The sequence below is a fragment of the Temnothorax longispinosus genome, chromosome 2 (assembly GCF_030848805.1).
Source record: "Temnothorax longispinosus isolate EJ_2023e chromosome 2, Tlon_JGU_v1, whole genome shotgun sequence".
Taxonomy (NCBI): Eukaryota; Metazoa; Arthropoda; class Insecta; order Hymenoptera; family Formicidae; genus Temnothorax; species Temnothorax longispinosus.
The window spans coordinates 3,345,996-3,370,221 of NC_092359.1; the positions used below are offsets into that span (position 1 = coordinate 3,345,996).

Here is a 24,226-nt window from a genome sequence, read left to right on the forward strand (position 1 = left end):
ATCAGTTAGAAGGTACATACTAGGGCGTATAAACAGTGTGAGATTTACGACGAGATTAACAATCTATATTCACCTTTATATCCACTTTATGTATAATAACAATGAGCGATAATACATCGGTTTGCAATCGCGAGACGCGCAACACCTTAAATTACGGCCACACAAAAATGCTTATGGATGGATTTCGCTAATACGAAGCTGTGTCTCGTACGTCTATTAAATGCACTGTGAACAATTAAGTTAAATACAGTCAAAATTTGCATAGCTTCTTCGCCGGTCGTCATATCAATATCGTCGATTTAGGCCAAAGCGGTAAAATTCTTTGATTATATTTTCAACAGTCAAAGATCTGTATTCATTCAGTGCACTTAGCGTTACACGTGACCATCCAATTGCCATCACAGGCCTAAGCCAAATGCATTTTTTACGTAAATAGAGATCGGAACCGCAGAATCATATCTAATGCTAAATATAATGCCAACTCTTTCAACTCTCTAAATGCACGCTCTTTCTCTCTCTCTCTTTCTCTCTTTGTCTTTAATGTACGAATATATAGTTTAATGCCATTCGGTATAATTGTTCCAGTTCATAGATATGTTCTGTGTTGAGGTTTAAGTTATTTGGCACCATCTGCGATTCTTAAGTAAGACACTGAAAAATGTCAAGTTATGGCATCTGTTTTCATTTCCTTTGTACGATTATAATCCGAAAGTGAATTATTTAATGAATAAAGAGTAGACGTACTGTAATTTAATAGGGACATAGAAAGCAGAATAGACATTAAAATACCTTCTGTCCAAATATTTTTTGAATGATCCATTAAGATCGCAAATTGGTTTAAATAGCTTTGTCAAAAGAGACGTGAGGTCTGAAAATGTTATTAAAAACGTGCAAGATATCCTCTTATCACACGTATTTTGGCGCAATGCACAACCGTGCACCGTATTCAACAACCATCCAGTACAGATCATCACCTACGATCGCGACAGATCGTCACCTCAATCTATAAATAGTCTTACAAATTCGCACGTTATTGTATGTTCATCACACGTTACATTTGCGAATCTAATATCGCATAAAATTGTTATCAGATAAAATGTAATTATTAGGCATTTGGGGAATCGCACTGTTTTACGGAAAGCCTTTTTTAGACAATGTGCATCGTTTCACAAACGAAAGCATTCTCTTGTGTGAATACACACGCACCTTCCTACGTACATTGCAATAATTATTATAACAATCTATTAATACTAACTTTAACGAGTTTGGTGTTCTCTCTTGGTGAACGTCTCTGAGTATTATCTAGCTACATATGTAATGCAAATTATAACACGCAAATCGCGATAAAATTATTAAAAGTCCTTAGACAAAATTATATTATTTGCGTGTGTAATTTACGTACGTATTATTTATATACATGCGTAACACATACGCAGAATTTTGATTAATCCTGTACAGTGCGAATAATTACGTATTTGTTTGCAGAATTTAAGTTATTAAATTCTGTAAATTAAAGAAGATATAAAAAATAATCTCTTAAAAAAAGATTTTAAAAGAAAAATATAATTGTCCAATATTTAATGTCATTAAAGATTTGCTATTACGGAATTGAATTTGGACTAGTAAATTAATACTTATATTTTACCATCTCTATTTTCTTACCGACATTCGTGTGAATAGTGTTAAAGATCAATCAATTGACTAATGTAGAATAGGCTTTGGAACAGCTATGGCATAATATGTATTCAAAAACAAACACACACACGCACACACATTTTTTTCTCTTTCTCTCTGTAACTTTATAATATATATGTATAATATTTATATAACGTTACATCAACGTTAAATTTTGAAAAATGTATCGTCACGTAACGTTATAGTAATGCTACGTAAATAAGGTTTTCTAAAATATTATACGGTAAATAGTAGAAACGAGAAAAAGTGACACATATAAGATATAATTGTGATTCTGATATCTGCACTAATGGAATGTTTATAAATTGGAATGTTATCTGGAATCTGAACCGATGGAATGTTAGATATTTGCTCCCTATTTATCTGTGCATAGTAATATAAATATTTCTGTGCATTTTATACAGCCTGATGTAACATTACAATTTTAATAATTAATCCATATTAAGTCAATATTAAAAAACGGCAATATCATCATAAAATTGATGTAACGTCGCATTAATGTCACGCAGTCGTTGCTCATTACGAAATAAATTGCGAAAGCAAACCATTATTATCCATTATCAGATATCCTTACATTTTCCATGTTCATTGTTTATAGAGAGAGGCGGTAAATGCGATTTTCTCTTAAAGCTGCCGCGTTTATTGGATGCTTTCCTGTTAAGATTCCTTGCTGGCTTGTGGTCGGTCCACCGCCTCCTGCGCGTGTTGCAATCCGGCGCAGTAGTGCAAAAGCAGCACGCTTAGTGCCTGTACTCGCAGATCACTCTGCGCAATCAGTTTCACGCTGTCTGCATCCCCGTTCTGAGACAGGTCCAATCTTGAGGTAGTTTCGGCGTCTAGCGCGTTCTTCAATTTTCCCATCTACAAAAGACACATATCCGTTTAGCAGAACGCATTTTCGTTACATTTTTATATTGATCCTACAAGAAATTTTATTGTTGTTAATCAGAGTGATTCAAAGTTCGAATATTCTTGAACTGGATTGGGAAATTTTTGGGTTTTTGAATACCTCAAATCAGTAATCCATGGATTTCTAGATTCGTGGAACGAATCTCTTGAGTTATCTACTTCGAAATTACTTGTGCAGTATATGAAAAGGACTTGTCTCGCGTACCATGGTGTTGATCTTCTCGACACGCTCCTGCGGCTCCAGGTACTTGTACAAGAATTTGCCGGTGTCCCTGGCCCTTGACATAAGACCGTCGTCCAAGTCGCCGGCCATAAGTGGAGCTGCAACACTTGGCTCAGCACCCTCCAAGAGGTCAGGACTTATTCCCAGACCTCCAGCCAATGAACTCTAAACGTTTCAACAATTCGATCAGATTGATTAATCATCGCCGTGCGATCTCAGCGAGGGGCATCCTCGTTCGATGTTATGCAGATTCGGAAAGTGAAACATAATCAAGCGGTCGAGCCGATCATGCGTGTGAGTCACATTGATCTTCCTACATCTATAATATGATCACCGTATGTAAGCCTTGCCTCCAGTGTTAAGGTGCAATTGCAATGCAATCAGTGCCGTGTTCATCGTGTTGTTGAAAATCCTCGTCAATGAGAAAACTTGCAACAGTTTCGGGCAAACGATGGAAACAACATCTTATGACAGAAATAATAATTTGTGTAAATGACATAGTGATCACTGAGCATTGAGGGATCAAAGAATCTAGTTATTTATAAATAGACGATAAAAAAATTAGTATAATGATTAAATTGGACCAACATTATCTCAAAATCCATCATTTATCGCTAGTATGCAGTTACCAATCTCTTTATCTTGCACTCTTGCGTGCGAGAGTATCTTAATGTATCTTCGATGATGATTGTAACGCGTGATTGATGAAGGAATGATTGAAGATGAATAAACACACAAGCATGAGAACTGCAAGATATAAAAATTCTTCCAAAGAGCGTATTATTTTCTTTTGTTTCGGTTTGAGAAGACAAGTGGAAAAAAGTGAAGCGGAGAAGGTTTGATGCGGCTCTGATAAGAAAGCTATGGTGATTAAATTAAAAGTCGCATAATTAGTCACTATTAAGAAGAAAGAACGTTTTACTTAAATTACCGCAGCTCCTCTTATTTAAGATTTAATGCAATTTTTGAAATTGCGAAACATACTTGCTGAATATAGACAAATTCAGATTAAATCTAATTATGATATATTATGTTTCAACATACTTTTAATATAATCTTTTGTAATTAAAAGTAATACAAACTGTAATTATTTATATTCGGATTGTAATGTTACCGCCTTGAATTCTTCCATTCTGTCCTCTGGGTATCGGAATCGCAATGCTAACGAATAAAGCCTGTTTAAAATTTACGTTAGATAAAATTTTTGTGAAATCGAGCACATGCGATCCTTCTCCGCTTCGGGCGAACAAATGTGTGTTGTTATTCTACCTTGCGGGATGCACAGGGACTTGGGGGGAGACTTCGAGATGCCAGACCAATACCGGAAGCCGGTGGGGCCAAGCAACTGGTACTTCCAGCCTTCTTCAGGCCAAACAGAGTGTTAGCTATACTAGCCTTCACGGCCATCATACTTGCGCCCTGATTAATCGATCAATGGATTTCAAATAGATTAATACCTTTTCACCATTCACGGTAACAAGTTATCCGTAAAATAATAAATCAAAAGTGCAAAATTGGTTGCGCGTCGTAAAGCGTACATTGTTTTACCAATAAAGTATAGAGTCTATGTATAATTTCAAAATGCTTAGTATCTGTCAATTTATTGCCAGCCAAATTCTGAAACACATTAGACCGAAATGAAATATAAGTAGATATGTGTGGATACACTGTGTGTATATTTATTTCACAGAAATCTGTGTCAAAAATTAAAAGAATATATTTAGAATAATAATTTTAAAATATTTTATTTCGCAGATTTTTCAGAATTCACGTATATGTAGATTGTATACTTTATCGATAATTTATCAATAACTCCTCGTACGAATAAAGTTTCATACGAGAAAGGAAATTAAACTTATTTTTCTACTCGTGTGTAATTCATTGAGAACAAAGGCAAGGTCAAGAGGTGCAAGCTTTACAAAGAACCTTCACCTCCCCGTGCATATGTTCAGTTCGTTTTATTGCCAACAACAGAATGCAAGTCACGCATAACAATCTCTGCTTTCTATATACAAAATATCAAGATAAATGCATTTAAAGACACACGTGAGTTCTCAAATATTGTACAGTTCCTTAACTATGTGACATGTCATCAAGCACTCCTATATCTCATTGATATGTGATAATGATAATTACTTGTTGCTCTGTCCGCGTGATCAGTGCTTAAAATGATATGTCGACAAAATAAATATCACATTTAAAAAATCGATCTTTTTCGTATCGTAGAAAAAGCAATAAATAAATAAAAACAGTCTCGGAAAAAACTGAATATGTTCCAAATACGGAGCAAAGTCTATTATTGCAACATCTAAAAATACTTTTAAACAAATAAGTATTGTAAATATGTATACATAATTTTTAAAGATTATTATATTATATATTATACAATATTATATAATATTATATAATGATATTATATATAATACTACATAATATTTTTATATTGTTTTTAAATATTCCTTATTTACATTAAGATATAAATATTAGGCAGTATCTATATAATTTAGATAACATAGAGTATGATCTTTAAAAAATGATAAATCGTACAACACTTGCAAAATAGTTGATGATTTGACGTCGCGATACGATTATAAATTGCACATTTGTGTAAACGTAAAGAAACATTGCATTGGTGTACAAGTTATAATATAAACATTCAAAATAATATTAATGACACTAATTATTTAATTATCATAAGATTCACAACATCGGACTAGAAGGTAAAATATTATATTGCTTTCAACTTAATTATTAAAAAATACTGACAAGAAAAAATTTCTCAAAATAAATAAGTAAATGTTTTCTAGATTCCAATATCGAAGATTAAGCATTTTTTTCCTTTCGGTCCGAATTTGCTGTCCCGTATGGAAGCATCATATATCGCAATGCAAAATTCGAAACGATTACGCTCGCGTATAACAAAATGCCCTAACTACGTCTTGAGTACCTGTACGTTATCTTCGCATCCTGTCAGAGAGATCTCCGGGCTAGAGATATCCCCGACGTTTGGCTCGATCTCGTCGGCCTCCAACGCCAGAGTTGCTAGACTCTCCGCGCCGCATGTGCCAGATGCCTGACAACGCGCCTCGCACTTTTTGTGACACGCCATGCCGCAATCACGACACTGTACTGCATCCTTTAACCAAATCTGCGCAGAAAGTAATCCGAATAATCTCCAGGTAGAATAAAATAGAGATAAAATAAGTTTAGTAAAAGAAAATAAAAATTGTCCTATTTTTAAAGCTTAAATTACACAGATATATCTTACATTCCACAGATTTTCCTTTCTCTCTCTTTCTCCTCTAAATATCACAAATTTTTACAAAGCAGCGTAATTTTATTGATCTTTTCTTGCACATATAGGCAATTCGACAAACTATAAATGAATTATTAGTTTGTAATGCCATACCTTTTTCGTACAAAAATCGCAAAGTGTCGCTCTGTGGAAGTGCGTCCTGATAAAATCGTGTATTTTTCTATCAGTGATTTCCTCGCTTGGAATCGGTTGAGTTTTGGCAGTTTCTGCGTTTTCCTTCTTCCCGAAATCATTAACCCCTTGATCGCTCGGCCGACAAGATTCCCATACGTACGATAGCAGAATGTCGCCGTAACAGAGCGTCGGATCGAATCCCGAGTAACCTTGCAGTCTTACGTAGGACGTCGCTAAAGAAGCTTTAAAAGAAATTCTATAATTAATTTTTTAAATTTACTTTTAATTAATTTTTTTCTGAATCCGAATAAAATCCGATAGAATTCCAATGAGAAACTTATTCCCTTATTATAAATCAATTCCACTTAAAAAGATTTGTCGAAATTATTATTTACAATTTTATATATTTTTATATATTTTATATAAAATCCGATAGAATTCCAATGAGAAACTTATTCCCTTATTATAAATCAATTCCACTTAAAAAGATTTATCGAAACTATTATTTACAATTTCATATACTTTTATATATTTTATATACATATATATTATATATATTACAATATAAATATTTTTAAAACAGACAAAAGAGGAAAAGATAATTTTCGAAACTTACCACTATCGGGAGGCAATAAAGCATGACATTTTAGGTAATGCCCAGTCGTGGAAGTGCAGCACTGCGCCAGGATTAATTTCACAGGCGCGTTTATGTAGCCTAGCAATCTCGGTGGTGTTTCACCGCCCTTCACCCGGCCCCATACGCCCACATTTAAATATTGCGATTCAGAATCGATGCGGAAGCTCTTGGTCTCCTCGAAGGTGATCAGAGAGGCGTACGGCTTCTCCTTCGTGTTGTGGTACAGATCGGCGATGTTGGTCGTGTTACTGTCGTCCGGAAGATAAAATTGAACATTGGTGGATGACGCCGACGACGTGGAAATCACCGAGATTCGTCGAGACGGCGTAGTGTCGGGCGTCTGGGCGACTTCTTCTGTCTGGCTGCTGCTCTTTCTTCTCTTGAATAGCTTACTGCTGTCCGATCGGGTGTCCGCGAGATCATTTTCAGAATCTCGTAGATCGGAAAACTTGATCTGCGCCTCAAACTTGATCTTCCCGGCGTCTTCCGCGCTCGGACTGTCCAGCCTGCCCACGGAATCGCTTTTCGACGCTTTCCTTTCTGCAAAGGGCGTCCTCTCGTTATCCGTTTTCTGTCCTCTTTCGCTCGAGTACCGTCTCTCCACCCTGATAATGAAACGTCGCTGTACAGCGGATTTGACAAACTTCGCTACTTGGTTCATGCTCGACACTTTTTTGCCATCCACCGCTACCAAAATGTCGCCTTTCCTCATCTCGGCGATCGCCGCCGGACTCCCAGACACTATGGTCTCGACTAGCACGCACATCTGGCCGATCTCCGGCACAACCTCCTGCTTGAACACCACGCCCAACTGCTGGGAGCCCGTCTTACTGATGATCAGGTCTAGCACCATGTACGGAACGCCACTGTACTGCGTCAAATAAATCCATGGCGTAGAATCTATGCTCATGGTGCAGTACACTTCCACCTGCGACACGTCTTCGCCATTATTGAAGACGATAGACGCGAGGTTTAATCTGCTGATATCCAATAATACGACCTCCAAGTATCCTGGAGTGAGCTGAGTACTTGCGACCTAAAAAAGTATGGATCGATATTGCGCGAAGATAAATCAAAATTAAAATTAGCTAATTTTTATTTCTCGAAATTGAAATTTTCGCAAACCCACAAGTAAATTGTAATGTAAAGCTAAATATAAATTTAAAGAAAGCGCATTTTACCTCTGAAAGATCCACGGCCTCGTCGTTCAATCTTCGGAAAAACGGCTTGTAGCGCATCTTATAACGAGGTAGAGTATGCTTCCGTTTCACTGCCCTCCTAATCTGACTGGTGATGATCGAGATTATCTGCGGCTGTAACTGACGGCCTTGGAACTGCGACTGCACTTCCAGCTCCAAGATTGGATCCGAATAGAAGCTCAACGACCAGTGCGTGTACGGTACACGAGTAAACTGTAGCCTAGCTTTACCGCTGATACGCTTCACTGTAAAAATTGATAAGTACGATATAACACATCCTGTTTTCTTATTTTTCTGTTTAATATACCGTTATATGCGATGATACCTTGCAACGCCATGTAGGCTGTTTTACCGAGCAGCATCTTAACATCTATAGACAATTGAAAGTTTCCTGAGTAATGTAAATCTAAGGCCAAGTCCAGAGACTCCAGCAAACCCGTGTCGGCGTCGATTTTTGAGTCGGCGACTTCCAGACCCTTTATCGTCGGAAATTGCGTACCGAGATTCAAGTCTCTCAACTGGAAACAATTATGGAAGATTATCACACGGAAATGCTCCCTTACGCTATTCCAAAATTGTCCCCGGTCAAATCTTACTTTCACACTGTCTAACAACTTGGCGGTGGTCGACTGCGTAAGAAGCTCCTTGAACTCGTTATTCAATTTCCTGTAAAGCCATAGACGCACACGCTCGGCGTTCCGCAGCTCGTTGAAGAGGAACTGCAGCGTAAGGTTTATGGCCAGGTTCTCGTTGCCCTGGGACATCACCTGACGAGACATGCTGTTGTTGGAGTTCGCCCGTTCCTCCTGCACCTGTTCCACCAGCTCCTTAGGCAACTGCGCCTTGCCATGCTGCAGCTGCCTCTGCGGCGGAGTGGCCTGAGGTCCCGAATCCAAATACCTCTTAAACAGGTAAAACTGCACCGCCAGGGTACATATTACACCACAGACGAATGTAAAGACGGCTACCAGAGCCAGCTGCAAACTGTCCATATTAAATTCACTGCTGTTGAAGGATACCAGTCTCTCCCTCGATTATCAAATGCAGGACACAACGCAAACAGTGACACCCAGATGCGGATTATTATGTATAAGTGGTAACGTTACACTGTATACACACGTGAAAGAAAGTCTCCAATGTCCATGCTAAAGGCGCAGAGTTGTCAAAGAGAAACCATTTTTCTCTGATGAATATCAATAACAGGACACATTGAAGTTACACGTTGTTACGTATCACCCTGCATGCAGCGAGAGAAAACGTTCCAAGTACGCATATTAGAACCACAGCTGTCGAAAGAATCCAGTCTCTCCTTCACAAGTGTCGGCAAATTCCAAACAAAAAAAAAACAAGCTGCAGGAAGAATCATGCTAATTAAGACACGTACAAAAGTGAGGATTTAATTGCAGCTATGAACAAACTTTTATATGGATAGAAAAATGTAGATTGTCAAAGTTAAACAAAGCTTCTTATTCTCAATCGTTTTATATCATAAAAAAACCAATTTTCTTAAACTGCATCAATTGCAATTATAAAACGGAAACTTCACTCTTGCTTAGAAAAATTCTCTATTATCGTCAATTGAGAGGAGAAGCTGTCGTACAATTTGTTTTCGTCGCAGCACCGCAGGAGTGAGCAAAAACACGAGTGAGAGAAAGAGAGAGAGAGAGAGAGAGAGAGAGAGAGAGAGAGGGCGGAGGAGGACACTTCTAATTGTTCTTGAGGAAAAGTCGACCTCCGGCGGCTCCGCGGCTCTCGCACCGTAATCACCGTATTGTCGCTAACTACCTAACAACGTTGCATTAGGAACTTTCGGTACGGCCGAACGTCACCACCACACCACCTCGCGCCCGACAACGCGCTGCGCACGGGAACGGGGTCTCGCGGTCTTCACGGCTCGACAGGTATTCGGAGCACTTTCACTCGTCGACCCGCGGATCAGCTGAACGACGCGCCGCGCGCGCGCACCAGAGAACGAGTCCCCCGCGTCGCTGCGTCCAGCTGCGCCGCATCCGGGGTGATCCAGGGTGATGGCGGGGACGACGTTCCACGAGCGGCGACCGCGAGGACCGTCACTGCCGCGCGGCACAGGACGGAATAAATTCGATTCCCCACGCATTTCTATCGATCTCCTCCTCCGACGAGTCCGGCGACCATGCATGTTCGCGCTTTCCCCAGAGCACAAAGAACAATTGTTAATCTTCTGATCGTCCTGAGGGAAAAATGTCTCAGAATTTTTTATATATTATTAATTATATATTATAAATAAATATATTATATAAATAAGATTTTCTTAGATTTTTTATACAAATTTATACGAACATTTTTTCGAAAAAACTCAGACAAAATAATAAATGAAATATTTCAGATTTTTCCCGCCAACACACATCATGTGTATCTTTGTAGAAATCTAAAATAAATATGAGAAAATCCGCGCAGTGTTTAACAGAAATTTTTATATACAACTTAATTTTTTTGATTCTGGAGTGTAAAAATTACCTCAGGCTAAGATTAAGATACCGCGTGAAAGTTTGAGAAAGAGTAAATAGAAACTAAACGGGAATAAGCGCGAGACTTCCATCTGAAATTTCCGCGCTTATTTCGTTCGGTCGGTAAGATAGACCCACAAGGCTGGTGAGCCATCGACTATACGCGTGATTAGATGCGACGACGCGGCGACACGTGCGCGGTGATCTCACGCCGAAGCTGCCAACTTGGCGGCGATCGACCGGCATGGCGGGGCACAGGCAGGGGCGGCCAATAACAACGGCCATGGTGGAAGAACACAGGTGTGCTTTATACTCGTGACGAATTTCATACGGTTCTGCGCAGATGCCAGATGCAACCATTTTTAAGGTGATCCTAAAGCCGTTCAATGGACGCGTTCAGCAGACACAACTGTTGAGTTCGTCTTATCAACACTCTGCGTCGATTGGTTGGTTCTAAAAGTAAGAGCCAATCATGTTCGACCGCTACTGAGCGGCTTGGTTTGCTGAATGCGACCAATGTGGGGAGCAACATCCGCGCGGCGCGGCGCGGCGCGCTCGGAATACCTACTGCCACCTCCTCGCTTATCATGCTTTGCTGATACATCAGGAGTAAATTTCCGTGGTTTCGCACCGCGAAATTTTACTCCTGATGTATCAGCAAAGCATGATGAGCGAGGAGGTGGCAGTAGGTATTCCGAGCGCGCCGCGCCGCGCGGGTGTTGTCTCCCCACATTGCCTCCTCGTAATCACGCTGTTATTGGTCAGAGCGTGGGAGCCTACTGCCCCTCCTATGCATACCTGCCAACGCTCTGATTGGCCGTAGGCTGGGCATCCTCGTCGCGTGCCCGGCGCGCCGCGCCGTTCCAATGGCGATGGGTAATAGTGGGGGTAGACGTGCCGCTGCTCGAATACCTCTACTAAAACCTCCTCGCTCAACATGCTTCCCGCGTAACAGGAGCGATTTCTGAGGAATAATTCTCGCTTTCCTCATATAACCTAGAATTCTTTTCATAATTTTTATGATCTTTCAAACGTCTTAACGAATGCATAATACATTCTTCGCTATTACTTATTAATAATTTAATATTAAATTAATATGTGTTTATTAAATTAGTAATGTAATTATATTAATTGCTTTTTCTTAAATGATATATGTATGAATAAACTGCGAATGCATCGCAGTGCTCGTGCTTGTCGCTGCGGAAAAGTAAATGCTCTAAAATGCGACAAAGCGACACGGATATATCTCGAGAAATACGTTTATTTTAACATTGTAACGTATTCTTTAATGCGAGGCATGCTCTCTCGAACAATATTAGACACTGAAAAGTTTTTAAATGCTGCTGCATAATGTTAGACAACGAGAAAAAGGTATTGTCGTTGGACGACAAATTCGGAGCTTCGAAATACGATAACTAAATGAATCGCGAAAAATACGTTTATTTTAATATGGTTATGTATTCTTTAATGCGAGGCATGCTCTCTCGAATGTGATTAGACGATAAATAATTATAAAATGCTGCTGCATAATGTTAGACAACAGAAAAAAGGTAGCGGCGAATGCCGACGGGCAACGTTGGACGACAAAGTCGGAGCTTCGAAATACGATACCTAAATGAATCGTGAGAAATACGTTTGTTTTAATATTGTTATGTATTCTTTAATGCGAGGCATGCTCTCTCGAATGTGATTAAACGATAAATAATTATAAAATGCTGCTGCATAATGTTAGACAACAGAAAAAAGGTAGCGGCGAATGCCGACGGGCAGCGTTGGACGACAAAGTCGGAGCTTCGAAATACGATACCTAAATGAATCGCGAGAAATACGTTTGTTTTAATATTGTTATGTATTCTTTAATGCGAGGCATGCTCTCTCGAATGTGATTAGACGATAATAATTATTAAATTAATTTGGTGCCAACAGATATCGAACGTTTCCCGACTCCCGTTGCATTGCTTTTCTGCAGTCACGCGTTTAAACGCGTTATAAAACTCAATTCAACATTTTTTTAATTGGAATGCAAAGCAGAATTTAAACACGTAAAATTCAATAAATATATTGAGACAAACATGCAAAAAAAGAGAAACAAAAAAACTTGGCAATAATAAACTAGAAATAATTTTTATAAATTATTAAACAATTTATTTTTAACTTTAAATTATGAAAAGAATTTTATATTATAAAATTTTATAATTTAATTTTTTAAATAAAAATTATATATTATATTATAAAATAAAATGGAGTAAGAAAGGAAGAGGTGTGGTATTATAACAAATATGCAACCACTTTTTTTGTACAAATATATTTATTGTAACCCAATGTATGCAGGGCTATGTCTGATTATCCAAAGAGTGTGCATTTGTAGGAGTCTGTTCCTAGTGAATAATAAACCTTTCTGTGAATCAATGCCAACACACAAAAGCGAGGCAATTGTAAAGTGTAAAATATTATTTAACCTTCAGTGATCTCATATATATATATATATATCCAACTCGTCTTCAGACTCGTTTTGATCATTGCACTCATTAGACGTAAGAACGGTTTCAGGGGCTTCAGAATCAAAATACTTTTATTCTTCATCTTGATTTCGTAATTCTACATTATCATAAGCTTCATTGTCATCTACAGTGCTGAAAACAAATAATAATAAAAGTATATAATATAAAGTAACTGTTGTATTTAAATTTCTGAGAAATATCATAGCTTTCCATTACTTTTATAGTTGTTATCAGAAATTGTAAAACAATACATATGGTATAAATATCTTTAATTTAAATTTATTTTAAAAATTATTATTTAATTTCTATCTATTATATTTGTGTATTAAGAGATATACGTATATTTTAGTATTTAATCATATAAATTTATTATAAAAATATTGTGTTGATAATAATCTAGGCGATAAATACGTATCAAGGTTAATACGCGAATGATCAGCTTCCTCAAACGACGTTATAAATAAAAAGTACCTTAGCGTTATGTAGCACAGCCCTCACTAAGCAGAATATTTGTCTCTGACCGGCCCTGAGATTACTGCCACCTTCGTGACAACGGCAATAAAATAGTACTAGTCCGACAACTTCACGTCGCACGACTCCGCACGACTGTCAACGGAGGTTTCGAAAATGCGCTGGGAGACGCGCGCCGATTTCGTCGTCCTGTGCGTGTGACTCCGGTCCGGTTGCGGGAGAAGTCGCGGAATCATGTGGCCGATGCGGCCGGAGATGACTCGCGACGAGTGCAGGAAGTGCCTACGATGCCTCGGTAAGGTTATGTGAGCCGAATTAATAGCCTCGTTTCGCGAGCGAGCGAGCCTCGTCGATGTGCCGCTGCTCCTCGCTCGCGACCCTCGCGCACTTTCCGTAAAAATCTGGTCACGGACGCGTGGCCGGGCTCTCCAGGGTCGCGTTTCCCACGCCGCGGCGACGGCGACGTTGCCGAGATCGCGGTCCTCGCATCCTGCATTTCTGACGAAGCGAGAGCTCGAGCTCGTGATAAAATCTCAGTGGTCCAATAACGCGTTCAGCAGCAGCGGATATGGCTTGGCATGGAAGCCGAGCTCACGTTTTATATTTAGTTATTAGATGCAGCGGCTTGGTCCTCGTGTCGGATGGACACATCGGGGGATAATCTGCATTTGTGAGACAGAAAGCTGAAAGACGCAGGCCCAACGTCTGCATTCTTCTGGCAATGGCTTAGAATCCAGACGCCGTGGTTCTTATTTCGTGTTAATATTAGAAAATGACCTTTGTATTGTGTAGAATTGTAGATAACGCGCGTGGAGCTAGACAACACGTTTAACAGTCAATTATAGCCTGAATACTTAGCTCTTGTTTCTCTAAGCTCATGCTCCACTGTCTAGAAGATGGTCATGTATATAAATAAAAAAATACATGTTTTTTTTTTTTCAATGGAATATCAAGTATCGATAATTTACATTTACATACATTCAATAATGTATATGCTTATAATATAAATTATTTTAGAAATTAATATGTAAAAAAAGATATATATGTATATTTATAGTATATAATATTTTAGTACGCAAAGAGCTATACATGTGATTACATAATACTAAATTAGATGATTAGATTAGATCAAATATATATCGCAAAGAATAATATAAAATTATATTCTTCATGATAGAGCACACTCAATTTTGAGTGTTCCGTGTTTGTTAGAACACAATTTGTTCCTCTGATACAAATTTTAGTTTGAAATAAATGCGTTTTATAAAATTAGTAGGATTTGCATATATATCATAAGAGTAGCTTGGTGTAATTTTTGTACAATAATATATTCTAATATACGGGGACACTTTTTGTGCTACAGAATTAGACGCTTATGGAAGTATGGTCTCTGTCCTACGAGCTCAAGGCCCTTTCACCAACGAAAAGCAGAAGTTGTTGCAAGAACTTGCTAAAGTATTACATATCTCCAATGAAAGACATCGTGCCGAAGTACGGAGAGCTGTGAACGACGAGAAACTTGCAACAATTGCAGAACAGTATGTATTCTATGCGACATTGAATTTGAGAACTCGCAGGAGAATAAAAAGATATTAATTGTATATATAACAGTGTTGTATGTGAAATTCAGTGAAATAGAAGGAAGCTTGGTGTATTACTGACAAAAACTAGAGACCCTATAACAAGAGTCTGGCCATAAGGTGATCTTGTCTAAATCCTGCGAGAGAGAAGGATGTATATTCACTATCGCTTTCTCTTTCTCTCTCATATCTCTTTCTCTGTCCGTTTCTCTTGCTTTTGACGAGAAATGGCGAACCAATCAAAAGTTGCTACCGTATGGCTAGACTCTTATTACAAGGTCTCTAACAAAAACAATACTCTAGAAAACTGAGATTCATTTGTTTAATGTGAACTTATTGTTGTCCAGACTTAATGGTCCGAATACTGGTATAGATTGGGCTCTCGAAGGTCGCCGAACTATTCCTCTCTTGCCAAGATTGAAGGCACGGTCTGCATTTACGACGTTAGCAAATAGCCTGTCTTTTACAACTGCGATTGCAAACGAGAGAAAACCTGATAGATGCGTTACTGTTAGACAATCTGGAAACTCAACAGGTTTATTAAATGATAATTGTAGTAGTGACTTATATAAGTTGTATTATTTGAAATATACATATACATTTTTATTAACAGCTGCTGAAACTGAATCTCATCCTGATGTAAAAATAAAAGAAGATTTATCTATTGATACAAGATTAAATAGCTTTGAAAATGAGCTTGATAACTGCAAAACCTCAGAGGAAGTAAGTAAACATATAATAAATTTATCTAATGGCAATTTTTTAAATATAAAAGTTTGTATTATATTCACATGTTACGGTGTATATCTTCAGTTTTATTGATCATGTTACTTGCATAATTTGTAGAATTCAAATTTGAGCGAAGATGAGAGGGCAGATGATAAAGATAGGCTTAATAAAATTAATGAAAAGCCCAAGGAGTTCCCTCAAAAACGCAAATCTCCTTCCCCGTTGCCGACGGCACCACCGAATAAAGTTCTAGTAGTGTCTGAACCACCAAACCATACTTTGCGGACTTCTGAAAATAAGCAAGCGCCGCAAGTACTACAAGTAACCAAGCGTCAAAATTTTGCATTAATTACGGTTACTAGTAATGAGATCTCAGGTTTGTGTCTTTTTTTTTCTCTATTTTCATGTAAATTCCTTGGAAATAAAACTAATCATCCCTGTGTGCAATGGACATGATTGAGAAGGAATTACTTAACGTAGAAAGTTGTTCATTGTTTTAGAATTAAAATATCAAGCCTCAGAAATTACTGTGTTTGAAAGAAAGAAATATATCCATAATATTTAAAAATTGCTTTTTCTAAATCATAGATTTTGTAATAAATTCGAAGATGTGCTTTTTTTCGAACAAAAAGTTTTGTACATTTCGCAATATATAAGACATACTAAAGTTTTGTACATCATATATTTTTTTAATAGAGTGCTAATTAAGTTTCAATTATTTTGATAAACTCAGATTCTAAAGAGAGCACTACAGTGTCAGGACATCCGAGTGAGTGCACCGCAGTTACGTTAAATAAACATGTAGTTGCTACAACTTCCATGTGCACGAGCAACGCCAACAATCCTAAGACGGTAGTAAGCACTGAGCAGAATAAAATTAGTACAAAAGTAGTACCGGCAGTATCGAGCTGTGTATTGAGCATAAACAAAGTGCATTCAAGCAAAGACACACAATCTCAAGATAGCACAAGTACGCACCTGCATCAAATTTAGATCGAGTTTAGTTTGATGAAAATGTACGACGTACAGTCGATTTCTGTGCAACATCAGTCTTTTTTTATTATTGCAGATGGTGCACAGAAAGCCCAGATGTCTGACAATACTACTAGCTCAAATCCATCATCTGTAAAGAGCTCTATGACACCAATTATACAAAGTACTACAGTCTCAAGTAAGTATCAAACATTTATTCGTGTTGTTAATAAAAATCCTCATAAAAATGATGCGTGAAACGATACTTCATAATTATTTTTATATGTCACGTAGATAATATAAATAAATCCTTAGGTCCCCGACTTACGCAATCAATGCCTGTGTATCCTGGAACAACAGTATCAAGTGGCCCCGGGCCGCCTCAAGTTAAACAAGTTCCCACAACATTAATGTGTAAGACACTGCCATCCGAAAAAATTGCAACCTTTGATCATCAATCCACTGCCAAAACGGTAAATCTAAATACAATTATTCCTACTTATTTGGGTTTGTATTAAAACTTGTTATTTTCTTGTTGCTGCAACAAGAAAATTATAAAAATAATAAAATGTAGAAACATCTTATCAAGAATATATTAAATTGTATCATATATATGTATTTTTTTTTTCAGGGTATTTTTCCCAAGAAAGTTATAAATATGCCTCATTATAACACTAAATTAAATAAGACTAAAGTGATCGTCATCCAGAAGGCAAAAGGCGTAACACTATCACACGCAGGCAAGGTATTCTAATAAGTACCAAAAATACAAAGATGAATCAAAGAACAAAAATAAAAGTTGAGTATACAGAGATTTCATTGCATTGACTGCTCTACTGACTATTTCAGGAAGTGCTAGGCAAAGTAATAATGGGAGGAAAGAATCTATGCGTTACGAGCCAACATAATGCAAATTCGATCAATGTTCAACCCCATCATATCTCTCTGAACAATGGAGATAAAACAAAGACTATGCTGCCGACTGCAAACTCGCCACAGAATACAGAATTTATCAAAACGAATATAAAGGTGATTTATATCTTCCCTACTGCTATTATTCCGTTTGATTTGTTGTCTTGACGCTTTATACTTATAAATTTATAATTATATTTTGCAGTCTGGAAAAGCAGCGGTTGTGTCTTTGGTCACACATTTACGACATGATGGTCCGGAGACCAAGGTTCTCTCGCAGCTTTTCGATTCGCCGGCCATTCTCAACGTTGAACCTAAGACTGTGATACAGGATGTAAATGCGCGCTTGTCAAAGGAAGAATGCAATAGCGACAAAAATATAATCGATCGGGAGTCATCTCTGAAAACAGATTCCATGATTACCTCCACATTGGAAGAAAAACAGCACAGGTCAGAGTTGTAGTAATATTGAGTGTAGATATAACAATTAATGAATCTTAAAGACGTTTTGATGAATTTGGTTTGCTCTTGCAGAAAAAACAATGATGTTAGCGCGAGCACGAATTCTCAGGTCACGAATCTGCTAGAATCCTCAAAACCGTTAGGAAGCAAGGAAATACGCGTCAAGCCGAAGCAAGTGCACGGTATGTTGCACAAGTGTATAAGAAGATATGCATAATATATCTCATTAAATTTAATCTTTGAGAGATGAGATGCGTCATCCAAATCAAAAGAGCTGTTGCAAAAAGTTCATGTTCAATTATATCCTTTACAGATGATGAAGACGATATTCGGATACCAGAAAAACCTGACGAAGACATGGATGCATTTGATGCGACGCTAGAATCGACAAATAAGAATTTGCAGAGCTTCCAGTACCGAGTGGACAACGATGAGAATCACGATTTAGAAAAGTCGTCAAGGTCGAAGGTGACCGTAAATCAAATGGACAAGCATGACGACTCGTAACAACTAAAGATCTCGCGTTACGCGTGTCGTAATCATCATTACACGATGGCAAGGCTGATACTTTCGTTTCGAAAGCGTACTGATGTATTTATCATGTATACGTATATAAGCGTATGTTTCTATTTATATATGTATGTCTATTTTAACGAGGTTTATATACATATGTCTATGTTCGTTCCTCGGAAAATTTCGACGATCTCAAAAGGATTAAAAATGACCGATGCCAATCTTTTTCATTATTACATATGCAGAATGAATAAGATAATTTGTAAAAATATGATTCTGACATTCAAACATATTAATTGATATTAGTATTGTATATAAGTGCCAAATTATAAAATCTGCCATTAATTTATACTTTTGTACAGAAACGACCATGCGGGTTTGTTCATTTAATTTTTCGTAATCCCAGTTTGCAATGGTTTGCAATACAAATTACTCCTTCATGACTCCAGCTTTTAGTTCTGCCACTATTCTCTGTAGAAAAGAAGGGAACTAAAACTCGATTCGCATTTAGTGCTAAATGTAACTGTACTGATTACCATCCTATGGTGCTTATACTTTGAATGTATTCACTATTAAATATGAAGCAGTTATATTAGTGCTAAATGCAGCTTATTAATTCAAAGATTTGTATTCTCATTGTATATTTAGCAAATACGACTATTTCAAAAATTATCGAGAAATTATTGAATAAATGCAATTACTATAAATTTTACATGGTAAAAGGAGAAGTAATTGGATGTGTCAAATTGCATGCACACTCGAAAATCATTTTATGTACTTTTGTTTGTAAATATGTAAGACTAAATTTTTGTAAATGTGATATTATGATGTTAAGTATTAGAAGTTTGGTTTTATGAATCTGTCACTTGCTCATACTACTGTTGCAGCGGCGTTGTAAATATTTTGTAAATGTATCCACGTACTCAGGCTACTCTGAGAAAAGACGTTGGGTGGACGCATACTTTCTTCCGCCCTATCGCCATTAATAAAGTGCGAATGTTAATAGAAGTTCAACGATAGCATTAATTATCAATAGCGAAAAAGAGAGGTATTGTTTTTTGCTATTTTTCAATAAAACTTGCTCGTATAGGGCAACAGTCTGTTCTCAACTAAGAGAGTGCAACAGGAAAAGGCTATATTTTTTGTAAGCGAAATGACACTGCCCTTCAAATTGCAATATCGCGGTATTCTATTACTCCGACTTTACTGTGTCTTAAGCAGTATTTTCGTCAAGTTGCAGCATGCTGCATGCTTTCGCCTAAATTCTTATTGTATGAATTTGTAAGCTGATCTGCATGATTGCAATCTTCATCAATATGTAAATTGAGATAACTGCGTTTTTTCTCGTATATATTCGATATGAGTGTCTCGGATTTCTCGTATCAAGAAACGCGGTAGCTTATCGCGCCAAATATGTACAGAAATATAGAAAATGACGCTAAGCGTATACTTCGCCGGAGTGACTTTTTCAAATGTAATTTAATATAATACGCTATATTATTACATAAATGATTTTAAAAATATGTTAAAAGCGAACAATTTTATTAATCAATTTTTTAAAATTAATTTTGTTAAGTTAAAGCGGGTCTTATTTTAACAATCTCAATGCAAATGCAAATTTGTTATCCGAGATAATATTGTATATTAAGAAATTTATAAAAAAAATGTGCATGTACAGCATCCATTCAATGGCAATACTCTCATTTAGAAATAAAATTTATAGATGAGAATTGATGCAATAAATCAGAGATACTTTGTTCTATATATATATAATACTAGTGCAAACTGTGTACAGATACGAATAACGATATTTATAGCTAATTGCAAAGAAATAAAAATATTTAAACGTGAATAAATCGATCGTTCGTTGTATCTTTGAATTTAATAATATTACATATGTTTGTCGGAACACTATCTAAGGAGACTTTATGCTGGGCTAAAGATTACATTGCTCTTAGAAAAGATTCATCTCAAAGTAGAAAATCCATTGTCAAACATCACAAATTTATTTTTAATCGATTAATTAATTGAAAGACCTGCACAAGTTACGAGTTTTCGAATACTACTAATATATTAATTTTCTTCAAGTACAAATAATGGATGTTACCTGAGCAGACTTTATTATTTGTTATGAATCTTGAGTTTATAAAACTGTTATACATTGACACAAGAGTTTCGTGAGGATTAAAGAGTACAGTATATTAATTTTACAAAAGAATTTCTTATCCCTAATTATATTATTATATCAAATATCTCTTAATAATCCAGTTTGCTAGTACGGACGAGGTGGGCCGCCGCGCATCAAACCTGGAGGCGGACCTCTCATACCAGGTGGTCCCATCGGTGGACCACCACGTCCTAGAGGCGGCATTCCGGGTGGCATACCTATAAGACAGCGAAATACATAAATTTCGTAACTATTTCCGTAATTATATAAGTTTCTAGATTTTTTAAAATTAATACACGTAAAATGTTACTAATACTAATAGGACCATTCCTATAAATTTTATTGTGATTAAGAACTCAGAAAGATGATAGATTTACATCAGACATATATTGTGTAATTGTTGTATTTGACAGAAGAACAAGGTCATAAAGTTTCTTTTAAATATTACGTCACAAAATAAATCTAATATGTAAAGAGTATTAAATAAAAATATATACGCTAAATATTAGAATGTAAATCTGAAAAAGGAGAAAGAAACATTCGTATATCGAGTTATTCGTAAGATATACAAGAGAAGAACATAGAAAAAAAAAAAAAAATAACGACGTTTCAACGGACATTCAGATCAGGAAAAAGATCATACCCATCATTCCAGCTGGCGGTCCCATCATGCCTGGTGGCGGTCCACCGACTGGCATACGCGGCGGACCACCAGGATGTATTTGAGGTGGTGCCGAGACTTGACCTCTGCTGCCTGGTGTCATGATCTGTTGGGAGGGACCTCCGACACCTCTGACCGGTCCTTGCAATCCAGCCGGCACTCCCGCAACGTTCGCTGGCATACCTCTACCAGCAGCGCGAGCCATACCTGGCCCTGGTGCCGCTCCCGGGATCGGTACTCTGGGCAGTCCCTCTTCGGGAGGTGGTGGGCCCTCCACCGTCAACGAAACAATATTCTCGCCGCGCAGAAGCACAAAGCCCAGCACGCGCTTCTCTTCTCTTTCCGGCTGTTTTGTGTTCTTTGGCTTGATCTTGCGGAACTCTTCGCAGTCACCAAGTATCAGATTCATATGCTTGTCGAAAGCCTTGAATGTACCTATGAACGTTCTAGAATCCTGTAGGATGATCCTAACTCGATAGTTGATATGCTGTAGCATCTTATTGTTCTTGCCAATCGTCTGAAAAATAATAATTTGTTAATCAAAAATATATATCTCCATATTAACAATCTTATATCCATAACATGTTTAAAATTATAAATTACTTATATGCGTACAATTTATTTACATCCTCATGCATGTTTACACATTCATGAATATGTTTACGTTACTTATATCTCAAGTTGAATAAATACTGACAAAATAAATCTTTTAAAAATAAAAACGTTTTGCTATTTCTCCCTATCTTCATGCTTTAAACAAAGAAAATTTCTTTCCTAATTTCGCTTTATTAATGTAAACCCTATTAATGTGAAACCTTTGTTAAAACAAGCGGATATTCATATTCTTGAAAGTACAAAAAAGATTTGTTAAGTTATATACTTCTCAAGAGTATACCGTTTATTCATTATCTTGATTTTTGTATATAAAGTATCATAATTTTTATTTATTAAAGAAAATTGTTTCGTGCGGAAAATTAACCCGGCATTCATCGTTTTCTTTTTTAGGTTAGAAACGCCAGTTTAAGTTTCAAGTGCAAAAAGATTGAAGCGGATAACAAATTGGGAAGATTTTAAAAGATTGTTACATTATAAATAACTCAATAATAATTATTCTCGCTGCTTACCATCTTGGCTGATTGTTTTTAACGCAGAGCACAAAAATTCGTCACGAAAAATTCGCAGGGAGACTTCACCACATAACCTCTTCTAACGCGAAGACGACGAAGAAGCCAATGGAGCAATGGCGCCAACCGCGCCAAATGTATGTACCCGGCATCCAATTGTGCACTTCCGGTGCGCGTTACTCCGCCGGTTTAGGAAAAATATGAAATTTATGATTCACACAACTCAAAACAATAGATCGATTATTAAAATCTTGACATAAATATACAATAAATTATATATGTAAATTAAGAAATAAATAATATATAACATTATTATATAAAAAATAAAAATAAATAATAATATATAATAATATATATATATATACACATATATATATATATATATACAATAATAATATTGATATTAATATTAAATAAAACAATAAAAATCAGAAACTAGAAGTTTCATAGTCTTTGTAAATTTCGATCAAACTTATTCGGCGATTAATTATAACTTGTCGAGTAATATTATTTTGTTACTAGAATTTATTGTATTGATTTTTGATCATTTAACTGGTTCAATGGAAAAAACATATGGAAAAACGATTCAATCAGAGGCAACAAATTATATTTATATTAATAATATTATTATTAATTAAAATTCAGAAATTTACATATGCTTAGTGCTAAATACGCTCAATAATTCCTCTAAATAGAATTTTATAGCTGTTCCATGGTGGAAGAACACAGGTGTGCTCATACTCGTGACGAATTTCATACGGTTCTGCGCAGATGCCAGATGCAACCATTTTTAAGTGTCAGTTTCAAAACATTTAAGGTTGTACTAAGTGATATTGTGACATATCATCATGAGTACGTGTTCAATAAAAACGTGTAAAAACGATTCTCGAAAGAATTCAAAAAATATTCATTTTTTTCGGAACCCCAACAGAATTATTGATTAATCCAGATAACGACTGGTTTAATCATATTTCTAGAGGAAGAATAATCAGCCCTTGTGTCGAATTATTTGAAACAGCGAAAATTATGGAAAAGTTATTTCAAGATTATCATGGTTCTTCTATTTGTAAGACAAAAATAAATAAGTGAAACATAAAAATAAATAAGTAAGGCTGCGGTCCACTTGACGCTACAAATTCTTTGGAGCGTTCTTCTTCTCTTTCTCATAGACTAACAGGTTTTTCATGTAATTGTTGGAATCTAGTTTTTTACCGTCTGCACTCTCTCTCTCTACACTGGTTGTGCATTGTCGCTCTCATAAACAACGAGACATAATATAAGCCCATAGACTTGTATACATTAGTTATTCTGTTCTTACATCAGAAAAGAGACATTTTAGGCCGGTATTAACACAAGAGGTGCTTTGGCTTTAATTCTTAATAGTTTCATTGTCGTTATATTTTCCCACGCTCTGACGTATGAATAACAGCGTGATTACGAGGGAGGCAATGGACGCGTTCAGCAGACACAACTGTTGAGTTCGTCTTATCAACACTCTGCGTCGATTGGTTGGTTCTAAAAGTAAGAGCCAATCATGTTCGACCGCTACTGAGCG

At 36.7% G+C, this 24,226-nt stretch overlaps 3 protein-coding genes across 9 annotated transcripts; 1 reads left to right on the forward strand and 2 right to left on the reverse strand.

Annotated features, from left to right (window-relative positions):
- Positions 1 to 43: 43 nt before the first annotated feature.
- Positions 44 to 10,246, reverse strand: Pdzd8 (PDZ domain containing 8). 6 transcript variants are annotated; one of them, XM_071770616.1, is made up of 10 exons: positions 9,879 to 10,244; positions 8,690 to 9,330; positions 8,419 to 8,611; positions 8,076 to 8,338; positions 6,874 to 7,930; positions 6,237 to 6,499; positions 5,775 to 5,975; positions 4,097 to 4,246; positions 2,810 to 2,992; positions 44 to 2,556 (listed from the first exon to the last, which is right to left on the reverse strand). In XM_071770616.1, the coding sequence occupies exons 2-10, from the start codon at positions 9,083 to 9,085 to the stop codon at positions 2,353 to 2,355; spliced, it is 2,910 nt and encodes a 969-aa protein (XP_071626717.1). In that variant the 5' UTR covers positions 9,086 to 9,330; positions 9,879 to 10,244; the 3' UTR covers positions 44 to 2,352. The 6 variants fall into 6 exon arrangements, with proteins under 6 accessions (XP_071626717.1, XP_071626716.1, XP_071626715.1 ...); XM_071770615.1 differs by having other exon boundaries at positions 8,690 to 9,379; XM_071770614.1 differs by having other exon boundaries at positions 8,690 to 9,402.
- A 3,459-nt stretch (positions 10,247 to 13,705) lies between these two features.
- Positions 13,706 to 20,155, forward strand: LOC139808034 (uncharacterized). 2 transcript variants are annotated; one of them, XM_071769634.1, is made up of 13 exons: positions 13,706 to 13,846; positions 14,915 to 15,089; positions 15,479 to 15,666; positions 15,745 to 15,854; positions 15,978 to 16,236; positions 16,594 to 16,830; positions 16,930 to 17,031; positions 17,148 to 17,305; positions 17,464 to 17,577; positions 17,682 to 17,861; positions 17,950 to 18,194; positions 18,279 to 18,388; positions 18,520 to 20,155. In XM_071769634.1, the coding sequence occupies exons 1-13, from the start codon at positions 13,786 to 13,788 to the stop codon at positions 18,711 to 18,713; spliced, it is 2,133 nt and encodes a 710-aa protein (XP_071625735.1). In that variant the 5' UTR covers positions 13,706 to 13,785; the 3' UTR covers positions 18,714 to 20,155. The 2 variants fall into 2 exon arrangements, with proteins under 2 accessions (XP_071625735.1, XP_071625736.1); XM_071769635.1 differs by lacking the exon at positions 13,706 to 13,846 and adding an exon at positions 13,853 to 14,309.
- A 416-nt stretch (positions 20,156 to 20,571) lies between these two features.
- On the reverse strand, positions 20,572 to 22,815 carry Smb (small ribonucleoprotein particle protein SmB). The gene is made up of 3 exons (XM_071769636.1): positions 22,672 to 22,815; positions 21,530 to 22,064; positions 20,572 to 21,104 (listed from the first exon to the last, which is right to left on the reverse strand). The coding sequence occupies exons 1-3, from the start codon at positions 22,672 to 22,674 to the stop codon at positions 20,992 to 20,994; spliced, it is 651 nt and encodes a 216-aa protein (XP_071625737.1). The 5' UTR covers positions 22,675 to 22,815; the 3' UTR covers positions 20,572 to 20,991.
- Positions 22,816 to 24,226: the final 1,411 nt, after the last annotated feature.

Coding starts and splice junctions, on each gene's coding strand:
- Pdzd8 (XM_071770616.1), bottom strand. CDS start 9,085: ATGGACAGTTTGCAGCTGGCTCTGGTAGCCGTCTTTACATTCGTCTGT. Junction 6,500..6,873: donor TTTATTGCCTCCCGATAGTG/GTAAGTTTCGAA, acceptor TTTCTTTTAAAG/CTTCTTTAGCGACGTCCTAC. Junction 4,247..5,774: donor GATGCGAAGATAACGTACAG/GTACTCAAGACG, acceptor TCGATTAATCAG/GGCGCAAGTATGATGGCCGT.
- LOC139808034 (XM_071769634.1), top strand. CDS start 13,786: ATGTGGCCGATGCGGCCGGAGATGACTCGCGACGAGTGCAGGAAGTGC. Junction 15,090..15,478: donor CTTGCAACAATTGCAGAACA/GTATGTATTCTA, acceptor ATTGTTGTCCAG/ACTTAATGGTCCGAATACTG. Junction 17,578..17,681: donor CACTATCACACGCAGGCAAG/GTATTCTAATAA, acceptor TGACTATTTCAG/GAAGTGCTAGGCAAAGTAAT.
- Smb (XM_071769636.1), bottom strand. Junction 21,105..21,529: donor ACCGCCAGCTGGAATGATGG/GTATGATCTTTT, acceptor GCTGTCTTATAG/GTATGCCACCCGGAATGCCG.